General features: G+C 38.7%; 1 protein-coding gene across 7 annotated transcripts in view; it reads right to left on the bottom strand.

Annotated features, from left to right (window-relative positions):
* The window catches only part of TRPC3 (transient receptor potential cation channel subfamily C member 3), a 70,653-nt gene that overhangs the window by 30,871 nt on the left and 12,152 nt on the right, over positions 1 to 27,630 (bottom strand). For 5 of the 7 annotated variants that reach the window (XM_025420505.3, XM_025420506.3, XM_025420507.3 and 2 more), the window contains exons 2-6: positions 21,163 to 21,934; positions 14,658 to 14,846; positions 6,445 to 6,609; positions 3,492 to 3,708; positions 1,314 to 1,547 (exon numbers count right to left, since the gene is read on the bottom strand). In XM_025420505.3, the coding sequence (XP_025276290.3) occupies positions 1,314 to 1,547; positions 3,492 to 3,708; positions 6,445 to 6,609; positions 14,658 to 14,846; positions 21,163 to 21,934 (1,577 nt within the window). The remainder of the gene's footprint in view (positions 1 to 1,313; positions 1,548 to 3,491; positions 3,709 to 6,444; positions 6,610 to 14,657; positions 14,847 to 21,162; positions 21,935 to 27,630) is intronic. The other 2 variants (XM_025420512.3, XM_025420513.3) reach the window with 1 other exon arrangement.

Raw genomic sequence — 27,630 nt, 5'->3', positions numbered from 1 at the left:
TATTCGGTGTGTAATGTATACCAGACACAGTGCTTTCCTATAACTCTATGGATTTGATGTTACTATTATTCTCTCCTTAGAGACACAAAAGCCAAGACTTATAAAGCTTAAATACTTGATCAAAATCATACACACAATAAGAGGCAAATTCTGAACTCACAAATTTCCCTCCAGATGACAGTCATTAGATATACATGAATAAGTTTAAATAAATGGGTTATTGAAATAGTCAAGATAGATATTACACAAAAATACAATTTAAGCTAATTCTTTAATTATAAATGGTAATCATTTACTCATTTGATCTGGTCTCCTTGGCATATAAAAATCTTTGCTTGCTGACAGTAAGAGATAATGTGTTTAAATTTCACAATGTGTGAAACGTACATTTTATATTTTGGAGCAGGCACCCAGTCTTCTTCAATAATGTTAACATGCCACTTGTACTTATCACAAAAATATAAGCCTGAATTACACTTATAAAGAAGTATTCTTCACAATCAGAACACATTTGAACTCTGTGCCTGAGTATCCTTATCATCAAAATAAGGGGCAGGCAATAAAATTCTAAAGTCCTTTCTAGATTTAAGATTGTGCAACTACGTGAAAATTTGCTAGTCTCACCTCCCCAGTCTGGCCTCAAGGGAGGGGAGGCTCATATCTCTTACCATTGGTTTGTGCTGGGCAAGGGAGGTGTCAATATCCTTGCACGCTGGTTGTCGGCTGGGGCCTCCCTGCTCTTCATGATACAGAGAAGTTAGGCATGAATTCCCTTCCACACTGTGTTGAAGGGCAGGACATCTGCCCCAGTATCTCTGCCTGTTCCCCAGAGCTTACATTCTCATGTCACTTTAGCTCCTACTTCCTGGCTCTGCTGAATTTTTGTTCACTACCCGTATAGCAGTTCAGCACCTTTTACTATTTTATCTCCTCTGAACCATGCTCTCAGGGACTCATCTTCCACCTAATCAGTATATCAAGCTACTTTTTCCTCCTAATTTAGTTTCATACCCTAAGAATATGCAAAAAATAATTATGTTGTTAGGTTTAAAGAGAAATTTTCTCCTACCCTGCAACATCTTGTTTTTATAGATTTGAAAACTGAGGCACAGAGAAGTAAATTAACTCAAACAAAGAAGGGAAGAGTCATGGTCTTGCTATGAATTTAATTTCGTATAGTTCCAATGTGCATGCTCTCTCTTTTGTTCATATACATTCAACACATATCTCCTATTAAAATTGACATTTCTTTCCCACATGTGGTTTCAATTCCTTTTCTGACATATAAAGGGATCCTGCAGCTAATAACTTACCATAAGTGAAGTACTGGATCTCTGGTGGAAGTGTAACTTCACTGAGGTCACTCTCTTGGACATAACTGTCCACGTACTGCTGTGCTTTTGTCGCCTGAAGGAAAGCTAGGAATCTGGCCGTGAAAGCAGCAATGAAGATGGAGAGCATCCCAAAGTCCAGTACATTCCACAACTGCAAAATATATTCCCTAGGTCCTTCCAGCCAGAGCTCCTTACACTCAGACCACATCATCCCTGTCACACATGGGAAGGTACAGATTACATCTTACAGCTTAGACTGAGAAGCTGTTATTCTGTCCATATCGGTCCCCACCTATAAAATACCCAACATATAAAGCACCACACCAGGCACCACAAAGCACCAACTATTGTTCAGCTCCCTAAGGCCCTTAACAGAGTTAAATAAGTGAGGAAAAATCTTCAACTAAGTCGGCGTTAGATTTCAAAGAAACATAGTTCTACATTTGGTACCCTGAAATGGTGCTACTTCTGCAGAGGGGTGGTCAGAAAAGAAGGAAGGAGAATAAGCAAAGAAGATTCTTCAAGTCAAATTATTTTTCTCTAGGAAACTTTTGGGGAGAGGAGAAAATTCACCTTTGTGAATCCCAACAGTTCCCACATCATAACAATTATTGGTGAAATAAACCCTTACATGAGAAACTTCCTGCAGACGTTTTACAAGATCAGTTTTTCAGTCATGCAGGAACACTTACACCATTCCCCTACCTTTTCTCCTCTTTCTAGTATCATGCCAGGGAGGAGAGGCATATCACTGGAAAAAGAAGGACCCCTTAAGCTGGGGCCCTAGGACACTGTGAAGAAACTGAAAGCAGAAAATGCCATTCTTGGAGAAGAGGGCAAAATTTCCAACTTAACAACATGTCCTGACCATGTAAGGGGACAATATTGCAGAATTTTTAAAAATGTAATAGCTCAAAATAAAATTCATAAAATAATTATATGACCTAGGTAGAGGCCACAGGAGTTAATGAGAGGACTAACCAACCTATTAATTCAGGAATTGAGAAGACACCAAAAACACTCTGGGTAAAGCAGAGAGAATAGATAAAAGTGACTCTGGGTTAGTGATGGATAGATAAACTGTTCCTACCTCCATTTTTTTCTCTCATTGTTTAAAGGTTTTAACTTTAACACAGCTATTCAAAATGGGCTCTTGTGAGCCAAGATATGAAAGCAACCTAAGTGCCCACTGGTCAATGAATGGACAAAGATGTGGTGCGCTGGAATATTACTCGGCCATAAAAATGAATGAAATCTTAGATTTGCAACAACATGGTTGGACTTAGAGGGTATATTCTAAGCGAAGTAAGTCAGAGAAATACCATGTGGTTTCACTTACATGTGTAATCTAAAAATCAAAACAAATGAACAACAGACTCTTCAATACAGAGAACAAAGTGGTGGCTGCCAGAGGGGAGGCCAATGGGGTGGGGGGGTGGAATAGGAGAAATAAAGGACATTAAGAGGTTCAAACTTCTAATTTATAAAATAAATAAGTCATGGAGATAAAAAGCATAGCACAAGGAATATAGTAATTAATACTGTAATAACATTGTATGGCGACTACACTTACAGCAGTGTGCACTGAGTAATATATAGACTTGTCAAATCATTATGTTGTACACCTGAAACTATATAACATTGCATGTCAACTACACTTTGCTAATGAAATATTTAAAAAAAAACAACAAAAAAGTGGACTATTGTGAGGTGAAGTAACAAATATTCTGAAAACAGAAACTCTCCTAAAACAAAACAAACAGAAAAACAACAACAACAAAAAACCCTTCTGAAATGAAAGCAAAAAATGTTCTTTAATCATCAGTTAATGGCTGGGTTATTTCACAAGGATTTCAATTAAATATTTGATCATAACAGCGAGTCACATTTTTAAAAAATTTACATTTATTCAATAATAGAAGTTAGAAACATGTTATATTTATAATTAGGCTCATGTTACTCATAAAAGTTTTTATTTAGTGTTAAGGGATACCTTTTAGTATTATTAAGCTGCCAAATTATTCAATTATTTTACTCTCCTGCTTATCTTACAATGATGATTTCACCATGCAACACACAATAACATTTCAAATATAAAAGGCAATCATTATGAAACTATTTTTGATAGAAATTAGAACACTAAAATAGAAAGCTCACCAAGAACCCAGACCATAATTAGCATCTCAGTCCACGTGAACTGGGTGGTTTTCACCCTGAAGATCTGCTTGGGATAGTCAATAACAGTGATATTTGGCAGCGTGGTAATGCCTTCAAATCTGTCTGAGGCATTGAATACAAGCAGGCCCAGGAATATGATGAAAGAAGCAGCATGTGCCACAAACTTCATAAAAGGGCTTCGCAGAATTTTCCCCAGCTGTAGTACAACAAAAAAAGAAGAACACGAAGAAGAAGAAGAAGAAGAAGAAGAAGAAGAAGAAGAAGAAGAAGAAGAAGAAACAACTTTTACTTTGGAAAACTTGGCTTCTGCTTTTGAAAACTACTATACAGGATTTTAAAAAAAAGAGATGAAATGAGAATGCATTCAAAATTCTGCCTCTGTTTGTGAAGAGTTATAAATTATGAAAATTACTCCTTTTAGGAGATGCTTCCTCCAAGAATAATTTTAAGAAGTCTTCAAACTTCATTTTTTTAAGTATCCAATTTGTCTTAGGGTAGACTGCATTCGCAGATGCATTTCTGAAAATCACAAGTCATATGCTGGTTATTCTTATTTTTACATGAAAGACTAGGCAATCAACATCTAGGTTTTGAGCATCTAGGAAAAGAAACTCGAAATGTGTAGTGTGTATTCTTTATTGCATTATAATTAAAATGTTATGAGTTTGGAGACTCATTCATTTGTAACTGAAATGTTATGATGTGTTTGTAGTACCTAACAAGGCCTTTGAACATTAAAAACTTTCTTACTACAGAAGTCAATTTTAGTTCTCACTTCTAAATATTCTGAAATCAAGTTGTACTTTGTAAGATATTTAAAAAGGCAGAAGATATTAGAAAGGGTAAATATTTTATGTTATTACCTCAATAAAAAGGAGATATATAATAACTAAAGCCTCTAAGTAGGTCAGCTTAATTAAGTCAGCCCTGAGTTTGGAAAATCACATAAATAGTACAAAAGCATTTCTAAAGTTCAGTACATAATTATTTTAAGGTAACTCCTTTAAAATCCCATGTGATATGATGTCCTTAAAAGTCCATGTTCTAGTAGAAATGAAAAACAGCTCTGCCTATCCCAAGGGCTTCTGTAGCTCAAGAATTAGATACATTTGGTAGATTTATCAAGTAAGTTTTCTAGGTCACATACCCAGAACCAACTTTCAAACTCAGTCTATGACCTTAGGAAGTACCAAGGTTCATATTTAAGAGACTGCAACTTCAAACAAATGTTTTTGTATGTCTGGAACCTTAATTTGATGTCAACAAATAACCGAAGAATGTTAAGCATTTCTGGAGTTAAACATGAATGCAGACTAACAAATGTCACATTTTCCATATTAGACATAGAAAAATAAACAACACATCTACATATCGCCATGCTACTCTGCAGCTGCAAAGAGGCACATTTGGGGGAGCTCATCCATAGTACACAGTGATTTCTTGGGAATTGCCAAGTCTGATTCTCATCAAGGCTGATCTTTTAAAACTTTACATTAACATGAAAATAAAGTAGCATAGCAGTCTTAAAAATGGGATACATGTGGGGAATTCTTGCTATGTCATCTTTTCGCCACAGGCTAGGTGGTATAGGGCAGGTATAAACGTGGGTTCCTTTAGCCCTCTCCATGGGCAGAGAGGTCACCACACCATTTCTAAGAGCTGAACTTTTATAAGTGAAGAGAAAAAAGGTGCGGACTTCAATGTTTTAACTGATACAGCCATCCTAAGAGACAAACGCTCAGAAATCTGAAATTTCCAAGTCATTTCCCTCAGAAAGAGAAATTATTTGCATGGGAAATGATTTTTGTTTTAATGCATGCTCTTTCATCATTTATAGATTTTAGTCTTCAGTGTTGATTATTTGAGGAATCATAAGGTACTTTCCTATGACACATAATAAAGGAACTTAGTCGAGTCATCAAAACCGATCAGAATGACAAACTTTCTGCCTTAAATTACAGGGGCAGCTCAACAATGGAATGAGGCGGATGAATATTCTCACATGTGTATGGTGCCTGTAGAGCAGGACTCACTCTGCCAGAAAGACCTTTGAACCAAAGAGATGGCGGATTTCCAGGACCATTTGCAAGTGGCCTTGACTCATTTTTCCTGAAACTGCCTCTGACTTAAACAAACCAGATTTTGGAATATAAAAACAGGATTAAAGGATCTCACAATGGCTTCTTCTCCCTGGCAGTGCCCTTTACTAACCTAATACAGATTCTGTTAGCATGACTAGTATTCCTTCCCATATCTTGTTCAGAGGATCTCTTAGGCACAATTCAATTGAGTCTATGCTGGCAAGTTGAGAGAGGAATAAAGGTAGGGAACAAAATGATTCAATCAAAACTAAATAAACAATCTACAAAATCCAAAGCCCCCAAACCCCCCCCCCTTTTTTTAGAATCTTCTGAAGGAACAAAGGGCTGAGAGAAGCTAGCATGCACTTTTCTTGAATTCTTTAAATTAACACCACTGTTTGTGACTGTACTTAATACACTCAGCCTCAGATCTCTTGACAGATTCCAGTGAGTTGTCCTTCCAGTTCCCAGGTTAACTATTCCTTGGTACCACTGCAGTAGGGTTGTTCTCTTAACACAGGCCAACTCAGTTGACTCAGTTAAGCTATCAATAGAATCAGCAAAGTGCTACTTCACTCAAGCAGCTTTTCCTCTTGACTACCCCAGGGATTTTATCTTAAAAGGCTAAGTATTATATGCCTTCAAATGTGATCTACCCCACTAGTACAAGATCCTTTCTCATCCCTTATTTGAATTGAGCCAGTCATTAAAAAGCAGAATTTGTGTTTCTGAGTCAGTTAACATTCAGGGTAAAACCGATAAGAGCCTTAAGTAGGGAGTTTTTTCCTTTTTTGTCCTAAAAGCACATAGCACACCAACCATAGAGGAAATGGATGGAGAAAAACATGTACCCTGCTGCAAGGTGCGATCCAGTAGCCGATGGCAAGAAATGGAAGGCCCAAGGCCACAACCAGCACAACCAGACACTTGATAGCTATGGTCTGTTCCCGTAGGCCTGAGAGGTTCTCATACCAGATTGTCAGGAGCTGCTGCTGGCAGTTGGGATGAGCCACAAACTGTTGGCAGAAAGAGAGGCAGAGGGAGAGGGAGGTTACTGTGCCATTAGGGACACTTCAGCTACTGAGTGCATGTGCATCCTAAAGATATTAATACCTATTTTCCTGGAATATAAGGTTCTGGAATATACCTTCCTTTAGCTTCCCTCCATTTTCCAAAATAGCTTTAGAACTAGAATTAAAGTGGAAACAAGAGGGTAAAGTTAATGCTGTCCTTAATTACAGTTCTTCCTGATTGAAATTCTCCATAATTCACAAATTCCTCTCCAGAATCTGGGGTGACATATGCTTTCCTTTGTGGAAATGTGTCCCATCTGGCTGTCTGCCAGTTTACTTGCATTTGGTTCAAGATAGAAGAAGAGTAGTCATTTGGTTTATTGTAGACTATAGCTAAAAGAGAAATGTGTCAAGTCTCATAAGCAATTCCTAAAATGCTACATATATGAAAAATACATTCATAATACTCCCTATGAATACATGTGTACTACCACTGCAGCTCTGCAAAGATCTTCAAAAAGCCAATGAACCGTGCAGCCCCAGTGGCTCAGCAGTTTAGCATTGCCTTCAGCCCAGGGCATGATCCTGGAGACCCGGGATCAAGTCTCGCGTCAGGCTCCCTGCATGGAGCCTGCTTCTCCCTCTGCCTGTGTCTCTGCCTCTCTCTCTCTCTGTGTCTCTCATGAATAAATAAAATCTTAAAAAAAAAAAAGAAGCCAATAAACCTGCAAGAATTATGCTTGGTCCACAGTTCCACTGCTTCTAGGAGCTGGCATCAAATGTCCTGTCCTTCCTATTTCAGTAATCTGTCCTTTTTTTGTTGCTTTCTCTATTACAGGTCAGAAACCTCAAACATTTGTCTCCAACAGTTCTTTTGTAACTATAATTATAACCAGGGAAAACTAAGCAAATTATACTTATTTCAGCCCTGACATTTTATTTTATTTTGCTATCTGATTTTGCTAAGTTATCTGCCAGCATCTATTTAGAGGGACTGGGAATTCATTAAAGACCTGTCCTTAGGGATCCCTGGGTGGCGCAGCGGTTTGGCGCCTGCCTTTGGCCCAGGGCGCGATCCTGGCGACCCGGGATCGAATCCCACGTCGGGCTCCCGGTACATGGAGCCTGCTTCTCCCTCTGACTGTGTCTCTGCCTCTCTCTCTCTCTGTGACTATCATTAAAAAAAAAAAAAAAAAAAAAAAAAAAAAAGACCTGTCCTTATACAGATAGCAGAACGTACGTATAGTCAGGCTCACATGAAAAGGTCCCTATATCAGGGATCCCTGGGTGGCGCAGCGGTTTAGCACCTGCCTTTGGCCCAGGGCGCGATCCTGGAGACCCGGGATCGAATCCCACGTCGGGCTCCCAGGGCATGGAGCCTGCTTCTCCCTCTGCCTGTGTCTCTGCCTTTCTCTCTCTCTCTCTCTTTCTCTGTGTGAGTATGATAAATAAATAAAAAATTTAAAAAAAAAAAAGGTCCCTATATCAACAGATGCCCATTTGTGACTGGATATGCCTGTCTTTGAGTGACCAGATATACTTTGCCCAAGCTTGGAAATTATTCAGGGTCATTCACAAATCAACTATGAGTGCCAATATATTTTTTAAGTGTGTTTAGCAACATAAAAATCAAGGTATCACTATCTTCTGAAAAACAGTAAAAAATAACAATGAACCTGTTAGGAAGTACTCGTGTTTTTGCAAATTCTTGGAGGCAAAGAAAACAGATACAGTCTCCAGCAGGTGAAGTGCTCATCTTTAATCAAGTTCTAGTTAATGATCCTAATGATTCTTAGCAACTCTAGGCAATTCCTCAAGTTATTTGGCTATTTAGCAATAACACGCCTACAATGAAATGAACAGGTTTCTACTTACTGGTGTATAGTTTCTCATTAGCTCTTCTAATTAAAAAAATAATAATAAAACTAAAAAACAAAGCCTCATCCCCCAAGGTAGGCAGTAGAGACGCAATTTCCTCAAATCCCCATTTTTACCCCTAGTGCACCTGCCCTCTGGGAACTCTAGTGATAACTACTGTGGTGATGGCTGTGCCACTAGGCACATGGGGGTCTTGACACCCACTGGAAGAAGTGGTAAGGATGTGTTTACAAATAATAGATTTGAAATACAACTGAATTTATTTCAATAATACAAACTAGTAGGGTTTGGGAGATTCAAAGTACTATAAAGAAGATACTATCTTTTCTCATTTAATGAGTTCAATGCGAAACAGTATATTTTATTTCATAAGTTTCTTTCAATTCAATTATAAAAATCCCAGGTCCTAAAGCTCATTCACTGGTCAGTGCTAGCTGCTAGGTGTACATTAGATCTCTCCAGACTCAAGATCCTGTCACTCTTCCAAAGTTCTGATTTTTGATCAACACAGTCATTATACAACAACTCATGATAAAATATGATCAAGGCTGAAAGCCCTGAGGTCATTGCAACAACTTTCTAGGATTCTTGTTGAGAATTTGGCCAAACTTCCTCTTTTGCCCCTATCCTCTACTGGAACACTTCCTTCCTGTTTTACACCTCCTTCTGTGTTAAAAATCCTCATCCTCTCTGAGTTCCTAAACATTTGTCTTATTCATTCATTTATTCATTCACTGTTCAAAATGTTGTAAGCTCTTTCTATGAGCCAGGCACTGTGCTAGGCATTTGGTAGAATAAGGTGAAAATGGAAGCATCAGTGTGCATTAAGTGATAAGCAGTCCCTGCTCTAGGACACAGTAGGCTCTCAATAAATGTGAAAAAAAATGGAGGGACACCTGGGTGACTCAGCGAGTTAAGCATCTGAGTCTTGATTTAGGCTCAAGCCATGATGTCAGGGTTGTCCTGGGATGCAGCCCCACTGGGCTCTGCACTCGGTGCAGAGTCGGCTTGAGATTCTTTCTCTCTCTCCCTCAGTCCCTCCCCCACCCAGGCTTGCTCACTAACTCACTCTCTCTCTCTTAAATAAACCTTTTTTTTTTTTTTTTTTTAATGGAGACAGTCTCCTTATGCTTGCCAAGGTAAATAATCAATATTTATAATAGTATTAATTTGAATGTTGGTCTGAATGTCTTGCTGTTTGAAGGATCTGCATTTGTGAGAAGCTTGACAGATGCAAATAAAAAGTAGTCCTGTGACTCCAGCTGGCTTAGTTTAGACTGGGGAATGGTGCATTCAGAGAAATCTATAGATGGAGTAGACAATGCCATCAAATCAGATTACCACATGGGGTGTTAACATGCACTTTTTTTATAGGCCAAGGTTTCTGCAAGACAGAAAATCCCGATGAAGTTAAGAAACTGGTGGACGTGGGTCCACATAGAATTGATGGATTAATTTCGCTTTTGTAAGTGTCCAGCCTTTCTTTCTTAGGTTTTAAACTCTTGAGGACAGAAATATTAATGTTCCAGTATGGCTCCCTCTTCTCGCTCCTCCTCCTCTAGGTAATCTTCAAATTTGAAGGTGTACTTTTGATGGAAATCAGTGCTTTCCATATGCATTATATAATGATCTTCAACCCACTATGATTTGTACAATACAGTGTAAACACTTAAAATGTTAAATATTAGTCCAAATTGTGAGATTTGCATTTCACTTGTTATATTTTAACAAGTTAACAGCCCAGTTTTCCACATTCGATAGTCTATCAACTTCTTAGTATCTTTTATCTTTGTCAAGGACTTTCGTAGAATAGACACAGCTTACTAGAAGCAGGTAAAGCTCTCATTATTTCTCTGGGGGAGAAGGGATTAATGTTCATCCTCAAGTCACAGAGAAGACAGAGGAACAGATAGAATTAAAACTCAGAGCTTTGGGGGAGAAGTATTATTCTAAGTGGAAAATAATTGATGTTTTTGCCTAACAGTTAATATTTTGCACTCAAAAAATCAAATTTCATCTTTCACCCTATTCCATTTTCTTCTGTAGAGTAACATGGGTAATTCTACAAACAGTAATAAAATTTACTATCCTTCCAGTTTTATTATTTATCTTAGAGACTCCTCAGAAATGATTCTGGGATAATCTGAAACATCCACTCCCTGATAGAGAACACATTACTGTTTGTTCCTTACCAATAGCATAAGATTGCTCATTTCATCAACAGCATTGAGAATATTTTTTGTTCTTTAAAAATTTGAGAGACAGGAAATGGTATTTGCATACTAGGATGCATTTATTTTAGTACTAAAGGGTTTGAAAATTTTAAATATGTTTGTTAGCCACCTGAATTTTCTGTGAGTTGCCTATTCAAGCCTTTGGCTTATTTTTCTACAGGATTCTAGAAATTTTTCTTAAAATTTGAGGATGCCTGGGTGGCCCAGTCAGTTAAGTGTCTGCCTTTGGCTCAGGTCATGATCCCAGGGTCCTGAGATGAGCCTGAGTAGGGAGCCTGCTTCTCCTTCTCCCTCTGCCTGCTGCTCCCTCTGCATGTGCCTGCTCTAGCACTTTTGCACATGCTCTCTCTCTCTCTCTCTCTGTGTCAAAAAAATATATATATATATATCTTTTAAAAATTTTCTTTGAACTCCTTGGATATTAAGAATATCAATCCTTGGTGTGTTAGAATTGAGAAATTATATCTTTCTCACTTTGCCCTTCACTTTTTTATGATCTGTGTACAGAGGTTTTAAGTTGCATGTGGTCAGATTATTTACATTTTTACTTTGTTATTACTTTGACTACTTTTATATTAGAAAGTCCTTTCTCATATAAACATTAAATTTGTATTCAAATCACGGTGCCTGGGTGGGTCAGTTAGGCTCTGACTCTTGATTTTAGCTCAGGTCATGATCTCAAGGTTGTGAGATGGAGCCCCACATCGGGCTCCATGTTGAGCGTGGAGCTTGCTTAGGATTCTTTCTCCCTCCCTCTTCCTCACTCTCTGACCCTCCCCCATGTGTATATACCAGCACTCTCTCATTCCTCTGTCTAAAAAAAAGAAAGAAAGAAAGAAAAAGAAAATCATGTTCAGATCTCTCCTATTCAGGTCTTTTAGATTTTCATTTTCTTCACTAACTGCCACTGAGCTCTGTAAGGCCTGGTTAGAACTCATGGTTGATTCCAAGGGAAGACCTGAGCTATGGGTACTATAAGGCCGTAGTCTCAGAACCACAGCTGAAGGTATATCTCGGGCACATAGCAGAAGAAACTTTGAGTCTTCTGTGGGAAATGACTTACTCTTACATAAAGCTGGTTTCCTTGGTGGAATTATGAGTTGATTTGAATAAATATGTTTATTATCAGGAGGAAAAATTCCATAACATATATTTTGAAATCCCAATGCCTTGCATGTAGGCCTTAGACTACCTCAGTGCCACAGTGGGTAGGGTTCACACGTCACTGTAACCCAAGAAGCGATTTCACTTCAGGACTAGAAATGAGATGAAGGGAAAGGAAGTACAAGAAGGGATGGGGCATTTTTCCTCCTTGCTAGATGGAGACATGTAAGTGTTGAGTGAAGAACGAAGGAAGTCTTTGGGGCTTTTTTTGGGCATCCTAAGAAGAAAGTTTTTATATACATTAACTGAGTGAAGCTTCCAAAGCAACTACTTTAACTAATATCCTTTTACAGCATTAAACAAACAAACCCAGAAATACTTGCAAAGCCCTAAATCTCCTTTCAGTTTCATATATTTTTTTTTGTTGTTTCCTGATAGTTTGTTGACTGATAGCAAATTTATTATTAATGACGCCTCACACATTGTAAACTATACATCAATTTATTTAAAATTAACATGCCAGGAAGACATTCACTGTCTCAAGACACTTTGGTTAACAGAAGCACAACTATGGATGAGCTGTCTCTGCTAATATGACACTTTCAAAGTAATGATAAAGTACCAGTGACAACTGAAATCAATTCTCTCCTCTCAGGTGCCAAAGAAAAGACATGTGTATTACAAGATCTGTGAATAAATGTCCAGACAGCTTTCTAAAAATGGTTTAATATGAATCTTATTCAAAATTATCTTTCCTTCAATATAGCAAAAACTCAGCTAGCAAGAATGCTCTAGAGAAAGACAAATACCATAGGATTTCACTCATATGTGGAATTTAAGAAACAATCAAGCACAGGGAAAAAGAAAGAGAGAGGGAGGCTAACCAAGAAACACTCTTTATTAGAGAGAACACACTGATGGTGACCAGAGGGGAGATGGGTAAATTGAGGGGGGTGGGAATGGATTAAACAGGTGATGGATGATTAAGGAGTGTACTTGCTGTGATGAGCACTGGGTGTTGTATGGAAGTGGTGAATCACTAAATTGTACACCTGAACTAATATTGCACTATATGCTAACTAACTGGAATTAAAAATAAAAATTTAAATTAAAAAAAGAATGCTCTGAGAGGAAGGCAGTTGAGCCAATTTGCTTTTAACTGATAATTCCTTGAAAAGTTATTTTACATCAGTAGTTACTAAGAATCTTCACATTTCCCTGTCTTATTAAGTTGAGGGGAGATCTGTGAATAATAGTTGGCTAAAACCCCATGAACACTGTATGTGGAAGTTCTCTACATTGTGGTAGAATTTGTGTATGTGTGTGTGCGTGCGCATACACACATGCATTCAAGGAGAGAAAAGGAAAGAGAGGAAGTTTTTCTCAGGCTCACTTGCTGCGAGGATGCCCACACTTGCCTCAGTTTCATGGTTCAGAAGGATATGTGCAGGCTTCCATTCTGGGCCTGGCTCTGAGCAAGTTTTCTGGAGGCACAACTTAGATATGCTTGTTCTTCTATCCTTCTATCTCTCCTAATGATTTTGTATGTCTCCTCATATCCCTTACTAAATTCCTTTCTGCTTAAATTGTCTAGAGTCTATCACTGGGGCTTGGAGCCAGCACAGTGAACATGAAACCTGTGTTTGATGACTAAAAGCTGAACTTGTTTAAGAGTCATTCCGAAAATGAATTTTCATAATGTAGAAATGTTATCAGCTCATCCACGTTGAACAATCACCATGTACTATAGCTGTGTTAATTACTTTGCATGCATTAGCTCTTATAACCTTCAAACAACTGAAAAAGCAGTGGCCTTTGTGGTCACTACTTTACTACCTAAGCAGACGGAGGCGTGACCTGGTTGGGTGACTTGCCTGTGGTCACACAGGGAATATATGATTAACTCAGAACTTGAACCCTTGCAGACTGGCTCAGGGCTGCCCTCTTAAGCACTATGCAGGGAGGAGAGGAAACTCAGCTATATGGAGATTAACCAGTTCATGAAACTAGATCTGTTCCTGATAACAGTTTACTTCCTAGTGATTTATCAGTTTCTCTTAGAGTACAAAAACAAAACAAAACAAAACAAAAACAAAAAACAAAAAAACACCGATCAGTTATCTAATGTATAAAAGCTGCTAGATTATAAATAACTGAGATTTTTATTATAGTAAAACATAACTACAGTTTTCATGAATTATTTAAAAGCCCCATACAAGCAGCAAATACATACACTTAATAGTTTATCTGCAATAAACGGAGTAAAAAGTAATCATAAATTTTATTTCTGGTATTCACAGCTCTGTTACCTCAGACATATTATTTAAGCTTGGCAAACCGCAGTTTCCCTGTAAAATAGAAATGTCATCGTCTATTTAACCTATTTTATAGGTGAAACAGATAATAACATAGAGTTGTTACAAGGATTAATGAGACAGTTATAATAGTGACTTACAAAAATATATAAAAATAACATTTTATTATTTTTAATTTCATTGTAATAAGCAGTTCAAAATTCTTTTGCATATCTTAATCCACTGAGATCGCACATAGATATAAGAGTTTCCTCCTTTTATGTGAGGAAACTGAAGTTTAGAGAAGTTTAGAGAAGTTTTATGACTTATCCAAGGTCTCACAACAGACAAAAAGTGGAGGGGGTCACAGAAGGTAGATATTTGACTCACAACTTTACCATATTTCACTTAATTTCTTTCACGGAGAAAAAAAAACTTATCAATAACATCTATATTATTTAAAAAAATTTCCTGGAATTATGGCAAAGTTGATATTACACGTTTATTCCACTATGCTGCTGGATAAAAACAGGTCACTCACCTTTTTTACTTCATACTTAATAGCGAGTTTGACACGACTCAGTGAAGCTTTATGCCTGTGTACCTCTAGAGGGTCTGCGGATTCCAAATCTCCATTCAGAATAGCTTCTACTTCTTCTGAATCTCGGCAAAGATCCAACACACCCACTACAAAGTCTTTGCATTGCATGGAGAGCTTCCGATAGTCATTCTAAGAACAAGAGGTTTAAAGTTTAATTCAAGGAATTTGCTTTAATTCAATGGAAAGTATTTAGGCTTTTTGCGAATCACAAAAATTCTGGGTTAGGAAGCTTACTGTTGGATGCAAGGCTTGCGGAGTTAGATACAAGCAGGGTTTGGCCCCACTCACCCTTAGCCAGTATCTTTTGCAATCTGCCCACCTGTATGAGACAGCTCTGAAAATGGTATGCACATTTGTCACTGGTTTGTATTAAGAGCTATTGGCTAAATGCTAATGCTGACAGACCAAAGGATCAAAAAGAGCTGTCTCTCTCTTATATAAACAATAGTTTCCTTAAGGCCAAAACAAAACCTTTCCGGCAGTGAAAATTTGTTGAAATGGTAATTTTTTCTAAAGTGACAATCTGACATAGAAGATTGACTATACATGAAAATAATTTATTTGGTTTATACTGTCCCTTGCCCTGTTGGGGACATAGCTTCTCAAAATGTAGTCCCCAAACCACCACGTCGGGCTCCCTGCATGGAGCCTGCTTTTCCCTCTGCCTGTGTCTCTGCCTCTCTCTCTCTCTGTGTGTCTCTCTTATGAATAAATAAATAAAATCTTTTTAAAAAAATGTAGTCCCCAAACCAGCAGCATCAACAGTACCTAGACATGTATTAGAAATGTACATTCTCAGACCCCATCTCAGTGGTTCTTATTTAGAAACTAAAGATAGGGCTCGGCAGTCTGTGTATACACACTTTCCATGTGTTTTTGATACACCTTTATGTTTGAGAATGATTGGTTTATAGTGAATGTAAAGAGATGGACGGGTACCCACAGAGAGGAGGTATTTTTCCTTGTTTGTCTGAAGGGCATGTTATCATGTCCCGCAGAGCTGGAAGGAGAAAAATGTCTGATTATATGTAATTGAATTCTCATGGGTTGCAGAATATCAATACCTGAGAGAAAATTTCCAGGCCACTGGAACTAACACCTTGCTAAAAATAATCTGTGAATCTTTAATTTCATTAGCATATTTATATAGTGCCATGGACTGGTTTAAGGAAGTCACTTGGCAGCACTCCCTATTACCTTCTCAATGGAGTTCTATTTCTAGCTTTGGTTCCAGTCAAGGTATCAATAACCATCCCTTGGGAAACTCTCTTACTTTCAGAAACCCCAGTTCCATTTCTATGGCTTTCACTAAAATTTTAGCCCATTAAGAAAATTAACCAGATGATATTCTAATTTGGCACACTTGGGGAAAATAGAATGTCCTGAGGTAAGTATTTCAATATGTCCTGAGGTAAGTACTACTTAACACAGAAGAATTTCTAGGCCTTCAAAAATCCTACTTAAAAAAAAAAAAAAAAAAAAAGACATGAAGAATTTGAATGTTTTCCCTTAAATAAAGAATTGATTTGATGGGGAAAAAAAATCACGTCACAGACTAAAATAAAGAAAAACTATTTAAAGGCTACACGGACTAGAATAGTTTCCATTTCAGACATCAGAAATTCAGATAAGGAACAGTTACAGTTAATCCTTTTCCCCTCATAAGAGAATAGATAAAATGAATAAAAACTTCAATCTTTGGTTTCAAGTTTGGTACTATGCAACTGATAAAATTAATAAAATGTTCAGTCTCTGGCTTCTATGCAGAGTGTCAGTTAAATATCCATCTGCCTTCCACTCCTGAAAGACTAATGAAATATTTTATTATAGCATCCAGAAGAATTAAATTCATGCCTGTTTCCATATAAAGCTCTCCTTTTAATACAATTTTTTTAAGATGAGATTTCCTCATGCTATTCCTCAGTTCAGACTGTTCTATAAGATTTGGTGCAACATAGGATGAGCATTTCTCCATTGATCAGAAAAAAGAGAGACTATTTCAATGCTTGAGTAGTAGCGACCTCTGCAGTAACACCCAAATAACTCTATGATTCAAGAAATCAATCAGTAAATTGTCTCATCTTAAAGAAAGCTGTGTGGTTTGTTCACACCCTCAGAAACATCAATCAAGAAACAAAAACTGGTAGTCATACAAGTTACAAAAATAACACTTTGTCTTTGTAACACTGTAAATATTTCTTGCTGAAATAAGACTGTTGCCCCAGTGCAGAAAATAATCAGAGGTGGAGATAATGGCAATTTCTTTTATTGTGGTCATGGGATGCCACTTTACCAATATATGTGGTACTCCCAGGGAAAGAGGGGAGAGCACCAGCTAAAGACAGCCTTTTCTTGGCTGCAAAAGTCTGCATTGCACCATGAAACAACCATATCAGTTCTCTCATAAAGCCTTGCCTTATGTTACTTCATAACCTAGGCCATTTGTCTGGTCTGCATTTTCTCGTAATTTTCTCTTAGTTTTGCTTAATCAACTTCATCGTGCCATTCTTCCAATACCATGGCTCTCCACAAAGTTACCAGAAGGACCTGCTACCTTCTTTATAGAGCAGGAACTCAAAACCCTGAAGACCTCTCAAGCCAGGGAAAGAACAATGACACGGGGTCCTTGTCACAACCTGTCTACAGGTTGTAGCACACTTATTTTAATGTTATTGGTTTGATTATCATTCGAATCCCTTTTATCTTCATGAGAAAAATTGAAATTCAACTCTAAGCAGATCCTTTCCCTGATAACAAAAGGGGCAGGATAGTATAGTGGTTAAAAGCATAAATCTGAAGCCAGACTTCCTGGGTTCAAACACTGCTTCTACCACCTACTTACCATATGATCCTATAGAATTTACTTAGCCTCTTGATGAGAATAAGCCTACCTAATATTACTGCTAGGAGGATTATATGCTCACAGTACACAACAAGTACTACAGATATACCTCAATGATATCAGGTATGGCTCATTAGAATATCTGGGCCTGGGATCCAAGACACGTAAATCTAGGCTTAGCAGATGAGTCCTTGGCTAATAGGTTTTGTTTTCTCATTTTTAAAATAAGAGGTCTGTACAGCCAGATGACTCCTAGAGTATCTTCTAGCTTTATAAAACACCGTCTTGCTTTTGGATTATATATCTTTACCTCTTTCTGACAGCCCTAGTGTAAGTTAAAATTGCTCTTCTAATTTAAAGAGAAGACTACTGAGACATAGGGAGGGCGAATGTTTCCCTCTTTTTTTCAAAAAAAAAAAAGTGCATCATTGACTGAGAATTAAGAAATTTCACTTTGCATTCTTGCAGCTTAATAAATGACTTGCTTTCTTGCCACTGACATTTGGAGGATTAGACCTAGAGTCCATCCTGTCCAATATTTTGTCTCTCAGAATAGCTTCAGACATCATTTGCACATCCAAACTATTTCTTTAATAACCTGTCACCAAGCTCTCCTCCATTAATTTATCTAAATCTATATCCTAGAATGTTCAACTTCTTGGGGTAATGACCTTCATATGTTTTCGGCACCATGCCTCTTGTATTCTTCAAGGAACTTTGAAAACTGCATGCTGCCTGAGAACCTTCTCAGATACACCCAAATGATAGCTATTTGAGGGGGGTGAGCCTAAGATCCTACAGGCCACTGATAAGATAAAATAGGTACAGGTGTCTAAAAAGGGGGAAAAATCACCTCTTTTTCACTAGGGAACACATTATGTTTTCATTTCCAGGCTAGTATTTTGAGCTCACAGTCTCTATGGAAAGAATACAGTGAACACGTGGAATAGGGCAAATTAGGTTATCTGCTTGCCTCAGAAATGAGCTTCACTTCCACTGCCCTTTCCAAGCTCAGAGTCTCTGGGTCCATGTCATGAAAGCATTATTTTCTCCGTCTGTCTAAAGCCTTGACAGATGGACAGGAGTGTGGGACAAGAGGGCAAAGAGATGAAAGGAAGGCAGATATGAAAGGAATAATAAGGACAGGCAAGAACAGGAAAGAAAAGAAACATTTAGTCAGGGGAGAGAGACTTGTCCTTAGAGACTGTAACTTCTGAAGAACCATCTGTATTCAATTGGCTCAGAGAAGGTTATGCTACACAAGAGTCTTCTACATAGTTCAGAAAAAGGAACTGTGAGATTTAGATGATTTTTGCATATCCTTAGAATTGAAGGATTTGAAAAAAAAAAAAGCTACTTGGTAGCTTTATGGACTCCCCCTTAAACTCAGTTATCTTTTCTTCTCTTTTGCCTCTTGTAGTATTTTCCCACATTTGAAAGATTATCGGAGGTGACTCTTCAAGTCAGGGTAAAGGAGATCCTAAGTATTATCAATACAGATTTAGCCAGCTTCAGGGGTAAACTACGAATAACAAATTCTTAAACAATTGCTTTGCTGACTTCTATGGGCAGAATTGCAAACATCACCATCTTTTGTAAATGATTAAAGCACAATGTTAGATAATATTCCCTTTTGTAGAATCTCTTGTACAGATTTTTAATATATATCAAGCAAAATGCAAAGAAACAAGGTTTGAATGACATTTGAAATAGTGGCAAATAAATTTAGAATGACATTTTTTATTAATATGCCAAAATAGTGATATTTAGAACTATTTGATCTCAATGCTTTTCTATTCTCTCTAAACAGAATTTGAAGTTTTCAATTTGCTCTGAGTTCTGTCTAAAAATATATAATAATTCCTTTTGAGTCCAAGGAAATACATCTTTTCAGATATCATATAATGAATCTCTTCAAAGAGAGTAAATATAAGGTAATGTTTGTTTTTTATTATTTTTCACATTTTCACAATAAATATGTGCGGCTTTTGTATCAGAAAAAAATTTAATGGAATGAAAGAATCATACTAAGGCCAGATCTCTATTAGGACAAGATGAGGGTTGACGAATATCCAGGTGATCTGGTATGTATGGAAAGGGAAACAAAAAATATGCTAAACTTTCCTACTTTTTTACTATTTTTTTAAAAGATCATTTTTTAAAAACAGGTTTAGGTTCACATAAAATTAGGAGTTTCCATATATGCGCTGCCCCAACACATGCTCAGCTTTCATCATCACCACCATCTCTCAGTGGTACATTTCTTACAATTGATGGACCTTCACTGAATCATCCAAAGTCCATCGTTCACATTAGGGTCCTCTCTTGGTGTTATACACCCTATAGGTTTGGATAAATGTATAATGGCATAGTATCATACAGAGTATTCTTACTGCCCTAAAATTCCTCTGTGCTCCACTGATTTATTCCTCCCTCCCCACTCACCCCTAGCAATACTGATTTTGTTACTGTCTCCACAGTTTTGCTTTTCCCAGAATGTTATGTATTTGGAATGATATAGTATGCAGCCTTTTCAGATTGGCTTCTTTCACTTAGTAATGTGTATTTAAGGTTCCTCCATCCCTTTCCATGGCTTACTAACTCATTTCCTGGTTTCATACCATTTTCTTGCAACCCCTTAATCTGAATTGCATTGCTAGTTGCATTTACGCAAATCTCAGTTAGGTATGAAAAACTGTAATAAGATCTGAAAGACAGAATAATCACTCTTTCTGTGATCTGACATCACAACACCAAAAAGCAGATTAACTCGGCATCTAGAAAATAATTTAAGGAATTGAGGTCTACAATAATCTTCTTATGTGGACAACAGGAGACAAGAACCTGCTGAAAAACAGTCTGGCTTTCACCAGAACCATGAAATCTCCTTTTGCCCCAGATTTAATAGATAGAACCATCCAAAACACACAAGAGGATGTAGCATTGAATAAACTGACTAGAGATGATGTTCAGAAAAGAGTTCATTCATTTTTTTAAAACTCCGCTAAAGCAAAAACACTTTGCTATCCTGGTATTTCTGGGTTGATCTAATGTCTGTGGTTCACCACTCTGAATATACATTTGTGGATTTCAGGGAGAAGCATTTCTGTCATATTAATAAAATGGTTTTAATTATATTTCATATTAGTTTCTTGACTTTCTGTCTAAAGGGATATACAGTTGTTTGGGCTGATAAACAGGGCATGCAAAAGTAAATACCACGTCTGTGTCGTGTGCCACTATACCACTACTTACTTACAGAAGAGGAAGAAGAATTTGGGAGGCAAAAACTCATACCAAATCCCTCCTTTAAACAAAAGGTGGGGAGGGGGGGTAGTCTTGCGTTCACTTACTACTCATCCACATAGAACAGTACCATAACTATAGCTCTCTGATCCGGTATATACCCAACCCCAAAGAGCATTTATCACACCACCATGCTGAGAGGGGAAGCCATCAGATCATTTCCGAACATTTCCAGTGCCTCGTGATTTTAAATCCACTGGACAAAACAGATTCCAGAGCAAACTTTGGAAGGCACCAGGCGGCAGCCGGGAAGTGGGTGAGCTTGCAAGGGTGGCCGGGGTGGAGCGAGGAGCTTACCTTGAACTCCTTCTCTATGTTGGCCAGCTTGGCCAGCTCGTTGCTGAGCTCCAGGGCGGTGAGCACGGGGTCCTCGCTGGACAAGGACAGGTAGGCCGGGCTGGCCAGCCCCTTGTAGGCATTGATCCTGGAGCGGGAGTGGCTGAAAGAGTCGTGCCTCTGCTTCTCCATGCAGTCTCCGCACTTGCAGAAATAGTCGTGCGGCCGCTCGATGCGGGCGCCCTTCATCAGCAGCATGTGCACCACCTCGTACTTCTGGCAGTGCGCCGCCAGGATGATGGGAGTGATGTCGGGCGAGAAGCGCGTGCCGTCCTCGTCGTAGGCGTAGAAGTCGTCGTCCTGCAGCTCCTGCTCACAGGGGCTCAGGGTCAGGCGCTTGCTGGCCGCGAAGCCGGGGTGGTTGAGGATGGCTTCCACGATGCGCACGTAGCCCTTGCTGATGGCCAGCAGCAGGGCGTCGCCGATCCGCGCCAGGTTCTCCTTCTTGAGCAGCAGCTCGGTCACCTCCAGGTGCTCGTTGCCCACGGCCAGCTGCAGCGCGTTCTGGCCCATGTAGTCCACGCAGTTGACGTTCAGCGTCTTGGACTCCTCCAGCATCTTGCGCACCACAGGGATGTTCCCATACTCTGCGGCGTCAAGGAAGCGCTCCTCCTCGGCCGTGAGGCTCGTGCCCCGGTCATTGAACATGAAAGCCGGGCCCCGGACGGCCTGGCGCCGGCCCTTCTCCCGCATCACCGTCTTGCGCCTCAGGGATGGGCTTCCCTCCATGGACCTAATGAGCAGCAAAGAGGAACAGCTGTAGACTGGTAGGGCCTCGCGCTTCCTCCCTCCCTATCCAGCCCTTTCCAAGTACACAGCACCTGCAGCCGACCTGACCTGCGGGCCGGTGGGCAGCTGGGTCAGTTGCTAAGCAACGCACCTGAAATTTACACCTGTTACCTAATATGGGCTGCTTGAACCCGGAGAGGGGCTGGTAGCCCTACAGAACACGGGTTCCTGTGCAAAAGAAAATGGCATTCAGAAGAAACAATAATATAAACAATCCCCAGACATCCATGCCCCCCTTGTGGCCCTGGTAAAGATGGAACTCCCTGGACCTTGTATGACCAACCGAACTACTCTTAAAAGTCTTGAAAATAGAGGTCTAAAAGACAACCTACAGAATGGGAGAAGCCATTTGCAAATGACCTATCAAATAAAGGGCTAGTATCCAAGATCTATAAAGAACTTATTAAACTCAACAGCAAAGAAACAAACAATCCAATCCTGAAATGGGCAAAAGACATGAACAGAAATCTCACAGAGGAAGACATAGACATGGCCAACAAGCACATGAGAAAATGCTCCGCATCACTGGCCATCAGGGAAATACAAATCAAAACCACAATGAGATCCAACCTCACACCAGTGAGAATGGGGAAAATTAACAAGGCAGGAAACAACAAATGTTGGAGAGGATGCGGAGAAAGGGAACCTTCTTGCACTGTTGGGGGGAATGTGAACTGGTGCAGCCACTCTGGAAAACTGTGTGGAGGTTCCTCAAAGAGTTAAAAATAGACCTGCCCTATGACCCAGCAATTGCACTGTTGGGGATTTACCCCAAAGATACAGATGCAGTGAAACACCAGGACACCTGCACCCCGATGTTTCTAGCAGCAATGGCCACAATAGCCAAACTGTGGAAGGAGCCTTGATGTCGATGGAAAGATGAATGGATAAAGAAGATGTGGTCTATGTATACAATGGAATATTCCTCAGCCATTAGAAACGACAAATACCCACCATTTGCTTCAACGTGGATGGAACTGGAGGGTATTATGCTGAGTGAAGTAAGTCAATCGGAGAAGGACAAACATTATATGGTCTCATTCATTTGGGGGATACAAAAATTAGTGCAAAGGAATAAAGGGAAAGGAGAGAAAATGAGTGAAAATCTCAGTGAGGGTGACAATACATGAGAACCACCTAACTCTGGGAAATGAAAAAGGGGTAGTGGAAGGGGAAGTGGGCAGGGGGTTGGGATGACTGGGTGATGGGCACTCAGGGGGGCACCTGGCAGGATGAGGACTGGGTGTTATACAGTATGTTGGCAAATTGAACTCCAATTAAAAAAATTAAAAAGAAAAAAAAAAGAAAATAGAGGTTTAGCAGGTTCTTGGTACCAAAGCACTAGGATTGAAGGCTAAAGAAAAAAAAATTTTTCAAGCATTAGGCCAGAAGAATCCTCTCAAGTCACTGCATATTTTTAAATAAATTAATTAATTGACAGGGGCTGGGTGGGGGAAGGCTTAGGATTTAAGCCACGGATCATTCAGGATCTTACCTTTGTTATCTTTTTCTCTTAAGGGTATCTTGTCCACCCCCATCCCCCTCAAAACAAGATTCATTTTGTTCAAGGACACAAGATTTAGCAATTATAAAATTAGAACATCAATCTAAACTTATTTTGTTGAAAAACTAAATAAATAAACTTATTTTGTTGAAAAATAACCGTGACTTTGAAATAAGAGTTATTTAATTACCAATACTATATAATTGCCTCTTTGAAATAAAAAGATATAGTATGGTTTATGGTCTAGAAATCAGGGATACCTGGGTGGTTCAGTCAGTCAAGCATCTGCCTTCGGCTCAGGTCATGATCCTGGAGTCCTGGTATTGAGTCCCATGTCAGGCTCCCTGCTTGGCTGGGAACCTGCTTTTCCCTCTCCTCTCTGCTCAGCTTTCTGTTATCTCTCTCTCAAATAAATAAAATCCTTAAAAAAAAAAAATCACTACTATTGGAGTACTGGGGTAGCTCAGTTAAGGATCTGCCTTTGGTTCAGGTCATGATCTAGGGTTGTGACGCCAAGTCCAGAACCCCACATTGGGCTCCACACTGGGCGAAAAGACTGCTTAAGATTCTCTCTCTCTCTCTCTCTCTCTTTCTCTCTCTCCCCCTCTCTCCAAACCCACCTGTAAAAAATAAAATCACTACTATTTTTTCATGAATAAAGCATTGGACACTAATTATATATCCATTACAATGTACTGAAATCCTAACACTAACCACATTCATTGAGGTTTAGCTGCATTATGAAAGTGATGTCATTAATTGGTGTGTATAGTGTTTCAGGTTCACATTTTAATTTCTGTGATGCTGAGTAAATTCACTTATTTGGACTTCCTTACCCCAGATGTAAAATGGAAATTTACCAAGTGCTCCAGAGTTTCCTCATGTGCACATGGACAAAAAGCTTTTTTAGAAGTACTGAGTCTCAGGATCTCTGAGTGGCTCAGCGGTTTAGCTCCTGCCTTTGGCCCATGATCCTGCAGACCCTGGATCAAGTCCCACATCAGGCTCCCTGCATGGAGCCTGCTTCTCCCTCTGTCTGTATCTCTGCCTCTCTCTCTCTCGTTCTCTGTGTGTGTGTGTCTCATGAATAAATAAGTAGAATCTTTAAAAAAAAAAAAGAAGTACTGAGTCTCTGAAAAAGGATGCTAAATAAACAGTATAGTTTTTAACACTGTGATTACTATTTTTAACATTGGAATTACTTTTACTATTTAAATGGCTATTATTATAAGTAGACATCTACATCTTTACCCTTACCCAGTTCTAACCTTCTTGTTGACTGAAATACTTAAGATAATTTCCTTTAAAATATCTGTGACTTTTTTTCTGTATGAGTTGCACCAAAAATACCAGATAAAGCTCTTTTCACATTACTAACTTTTGAAGTAAATAACAGTAAAAAGTTAAAAGTGAATGGCAGGGGTGGGGGAAGGAATGCTCTCCTTCTATAATATATATTCCAGAAATACTTTCCACCATTGATAAAACAGTATTCACAGAGTCAGGGGCTGAAAACTAGCTAGAGAAGACACTGTTCTCCCTGGAGATGTGGGAGAAGAATAAGTCAGAGGCAATTACCAGCCCCCACTCATTTCTCACCTCCACTGGGGCTTCAAACCAAGAAAGGAGTACAGAGGCACTGGCAGAGGTTTCCCATATGGAGACCAAGGGAACATGTCCAGGCAAACCTGAGTCTACAGAGGCATTAACTAAAGAGGTCCAGAGAGGCATGTTAACTCCAAAGGCAACAGTACTAGACTGGCACCTCATTCTAAGTGCTCAACTAGTGTCAGGTGATCAACTTTTTAAAGGAAATAAATATAGCACTTATATGCATAAACATACCATTATATATGTACACATATGTATTACACACATATTTATGTATTTGTAGCAATTTCGAGAAAGCAGCATAAGAGGCTTTTTATTATAGTTATGCCTGGGCAGTGGAACTGAGGAGCCATAGGAGAAGGGAAGTTTTTGCTCTTCAGTTATACACTTTTGTACATTTTGAATAGTTTTAACCACAGTTTGAATATTTTTATTAAAAATAAAATTAATCATCATGGGCATCTGGCTTAGTCAATTTTTTTTAAAGTTTCTTTTTTTTTTAAGATTTTATTTCTTTAGTTATTCATGAGAGACAGACAGAGAGAGAGAGAGAGAGAGGCAGAGACACAGGCAGAGGGAGAAGCAGGCCCCATGCAGGGAGCCTGACGTGGGACTCGATCCTAGGTCTCCAGGATCAGGCCCTGGGCTGAAGGTGGCGCTAAACCGCTGAGCCACGCGGGCTGCCCTGGCTTAGTCAATTAAGTGTCTGCCTTCAGCTCAAGTCATGATCTCAGGGTCCTGGGATAGAGCCCTGCAAGGAGCCTGCTTCTCCCTCTCCCTCTGCCTCTGCCCCTTCCCACCCTCACTCAGTGCTCACAGTCTCTCAAATAAATAATTAAATAATTATAAATAAATAATTAAATATAATTAAAATAATAATTAATAATAATTAATTTAATAATAATTAAAAATCTTAAGATAAAAATAAATGAAAATAAAATTCATGTTTTTAATGTTTATTTTAATCCCTTATTTGAAAAAAATTTAAATATAAGTGCTTATTGGCAACCATTGCATTATAATCTTTCTGAAGCTAAATAAATGGTCTATTGGTAGGTATGGATGTGTGTTGTGTAGGGTAGCATGTAGAGTGAGTTTGTGGAGTGTGTGGTGTGTGTGGGAGACAAGGAGGTGCAATGCTGGTTCAGGGGATGGTGTTGTATATGTATATACTGTGTGTCTATGTGTGTCTCTGTGTGTTGGTATGAGGATGATTTTTAGGTGAACAAGAACTGGGAAATAGCATTCAGTGAACTGTGCAGACAAGAACTTTGTTTCAAGACCAAACTCCATGACAGGGTTTTAAACAAATCTGGTAAATATTGTTATTGTAGTAGGTAGGTATGTTTTATTACTACTAATGGTACTGACTTTATTGGGTTAATATTTTTTACTATGAAGCTACAAACTGGAACTCTTCAAATGGCTAGAATTTCCATATGGTATAAAAGTTGAATTTTGTGCTTACCAGTGATAAATATTGACATTTTCTATAACTGCAGAATGTATTTACAGAGTATGTATGTCTGAAGAATTCCAATCTATACTCAGATACACTATCTTTAGGGAATAGACTCATTATTAAAGTGTGACATCTTAATGGAAAGGGCTATTTATCTAATGATTGCTATCTACAACAAAAATCACTTATAAAAACTCCATCTTTCTCTCAAAAGAGTATGATTTGAAAATACCAGTGTTATTTGAAATATGGTTCTTTAAATAATCTTTCTTTGCATTTTTTAGTATTTTAAAGTTTTCTCTTAGTATTTTTTCCCCTTTCAGAACTAGTATCTCCATTTTGTGTATTTGAGCTGAAATGTGGGATTTTGGTACTATACAACACAAGTCACATGAGTCATTTTGATTTTGTCTTTAGAAGATTCTAACACTGAGTTAAGTGTGAAGTCAGATTTCTGAATTAGAACAAAGTATACAGCTATTTCAAAATAAAAGAGCTGACCAAATGCTGCTTATCTTCATGGTGAATCCACATAAGAAGTGCTTTTTTAAAAAAAATTTCCTGGGGATGCCTGGGTGGCTCAGCGTTTGAGTGTCTGCCTTTGGCTCAGAGTCCTGGGATCAAGTCCCACATCAGGATCCTTGTGTGGAGCCTGCTTCTCCCTCTGCCTCTCTCTCTCTCTCTCTCTCTCTCTCTCTCTCTCTGTCTCTCATGAATAAATAAGTAAAATCTTTTTTAAAAAAATACACACAAAGCACTTATGCTGGGCATGGTAAGTGCTCAAATGTCAGCTATATTGTCTCCTAAGAATTATGCTGAATCAATGACCCCAGACTATGAGGCCTTTAATCACTTGTCATACTGGCCCTGCCAAAAGTAAAGTTGAAATAACACATGTGAGCAGTGCAGCCTAAGAGACAAGTAGCTTTCTATTCATTTAGGTTCCCTACGTTTTATTAACATTTAGAATCTGATCTCCAGGAAGCAAGTCACCTGAATCACAATTAAGAAGACACCTGCAGGGCAGCCCCAGTGGCGCAGCGGTTTAGCGCCGCCTGCAGCC

Source organism: Canis lupus, chromosome 19, assembly GCF_003254725.2.
Source record: "Canis lupus dingo isolate Sandy chromosome 19, ASM325472v2, whole genome shotgun sequence".
NCBI lineage: Eukaryota > Metazoa > Chordata > Mammalia > Carnivora > Canidae > Canis > Canis lupus.
This window is presented reverse-complemented; position numbering and strand designations above follow the sequence as displayed.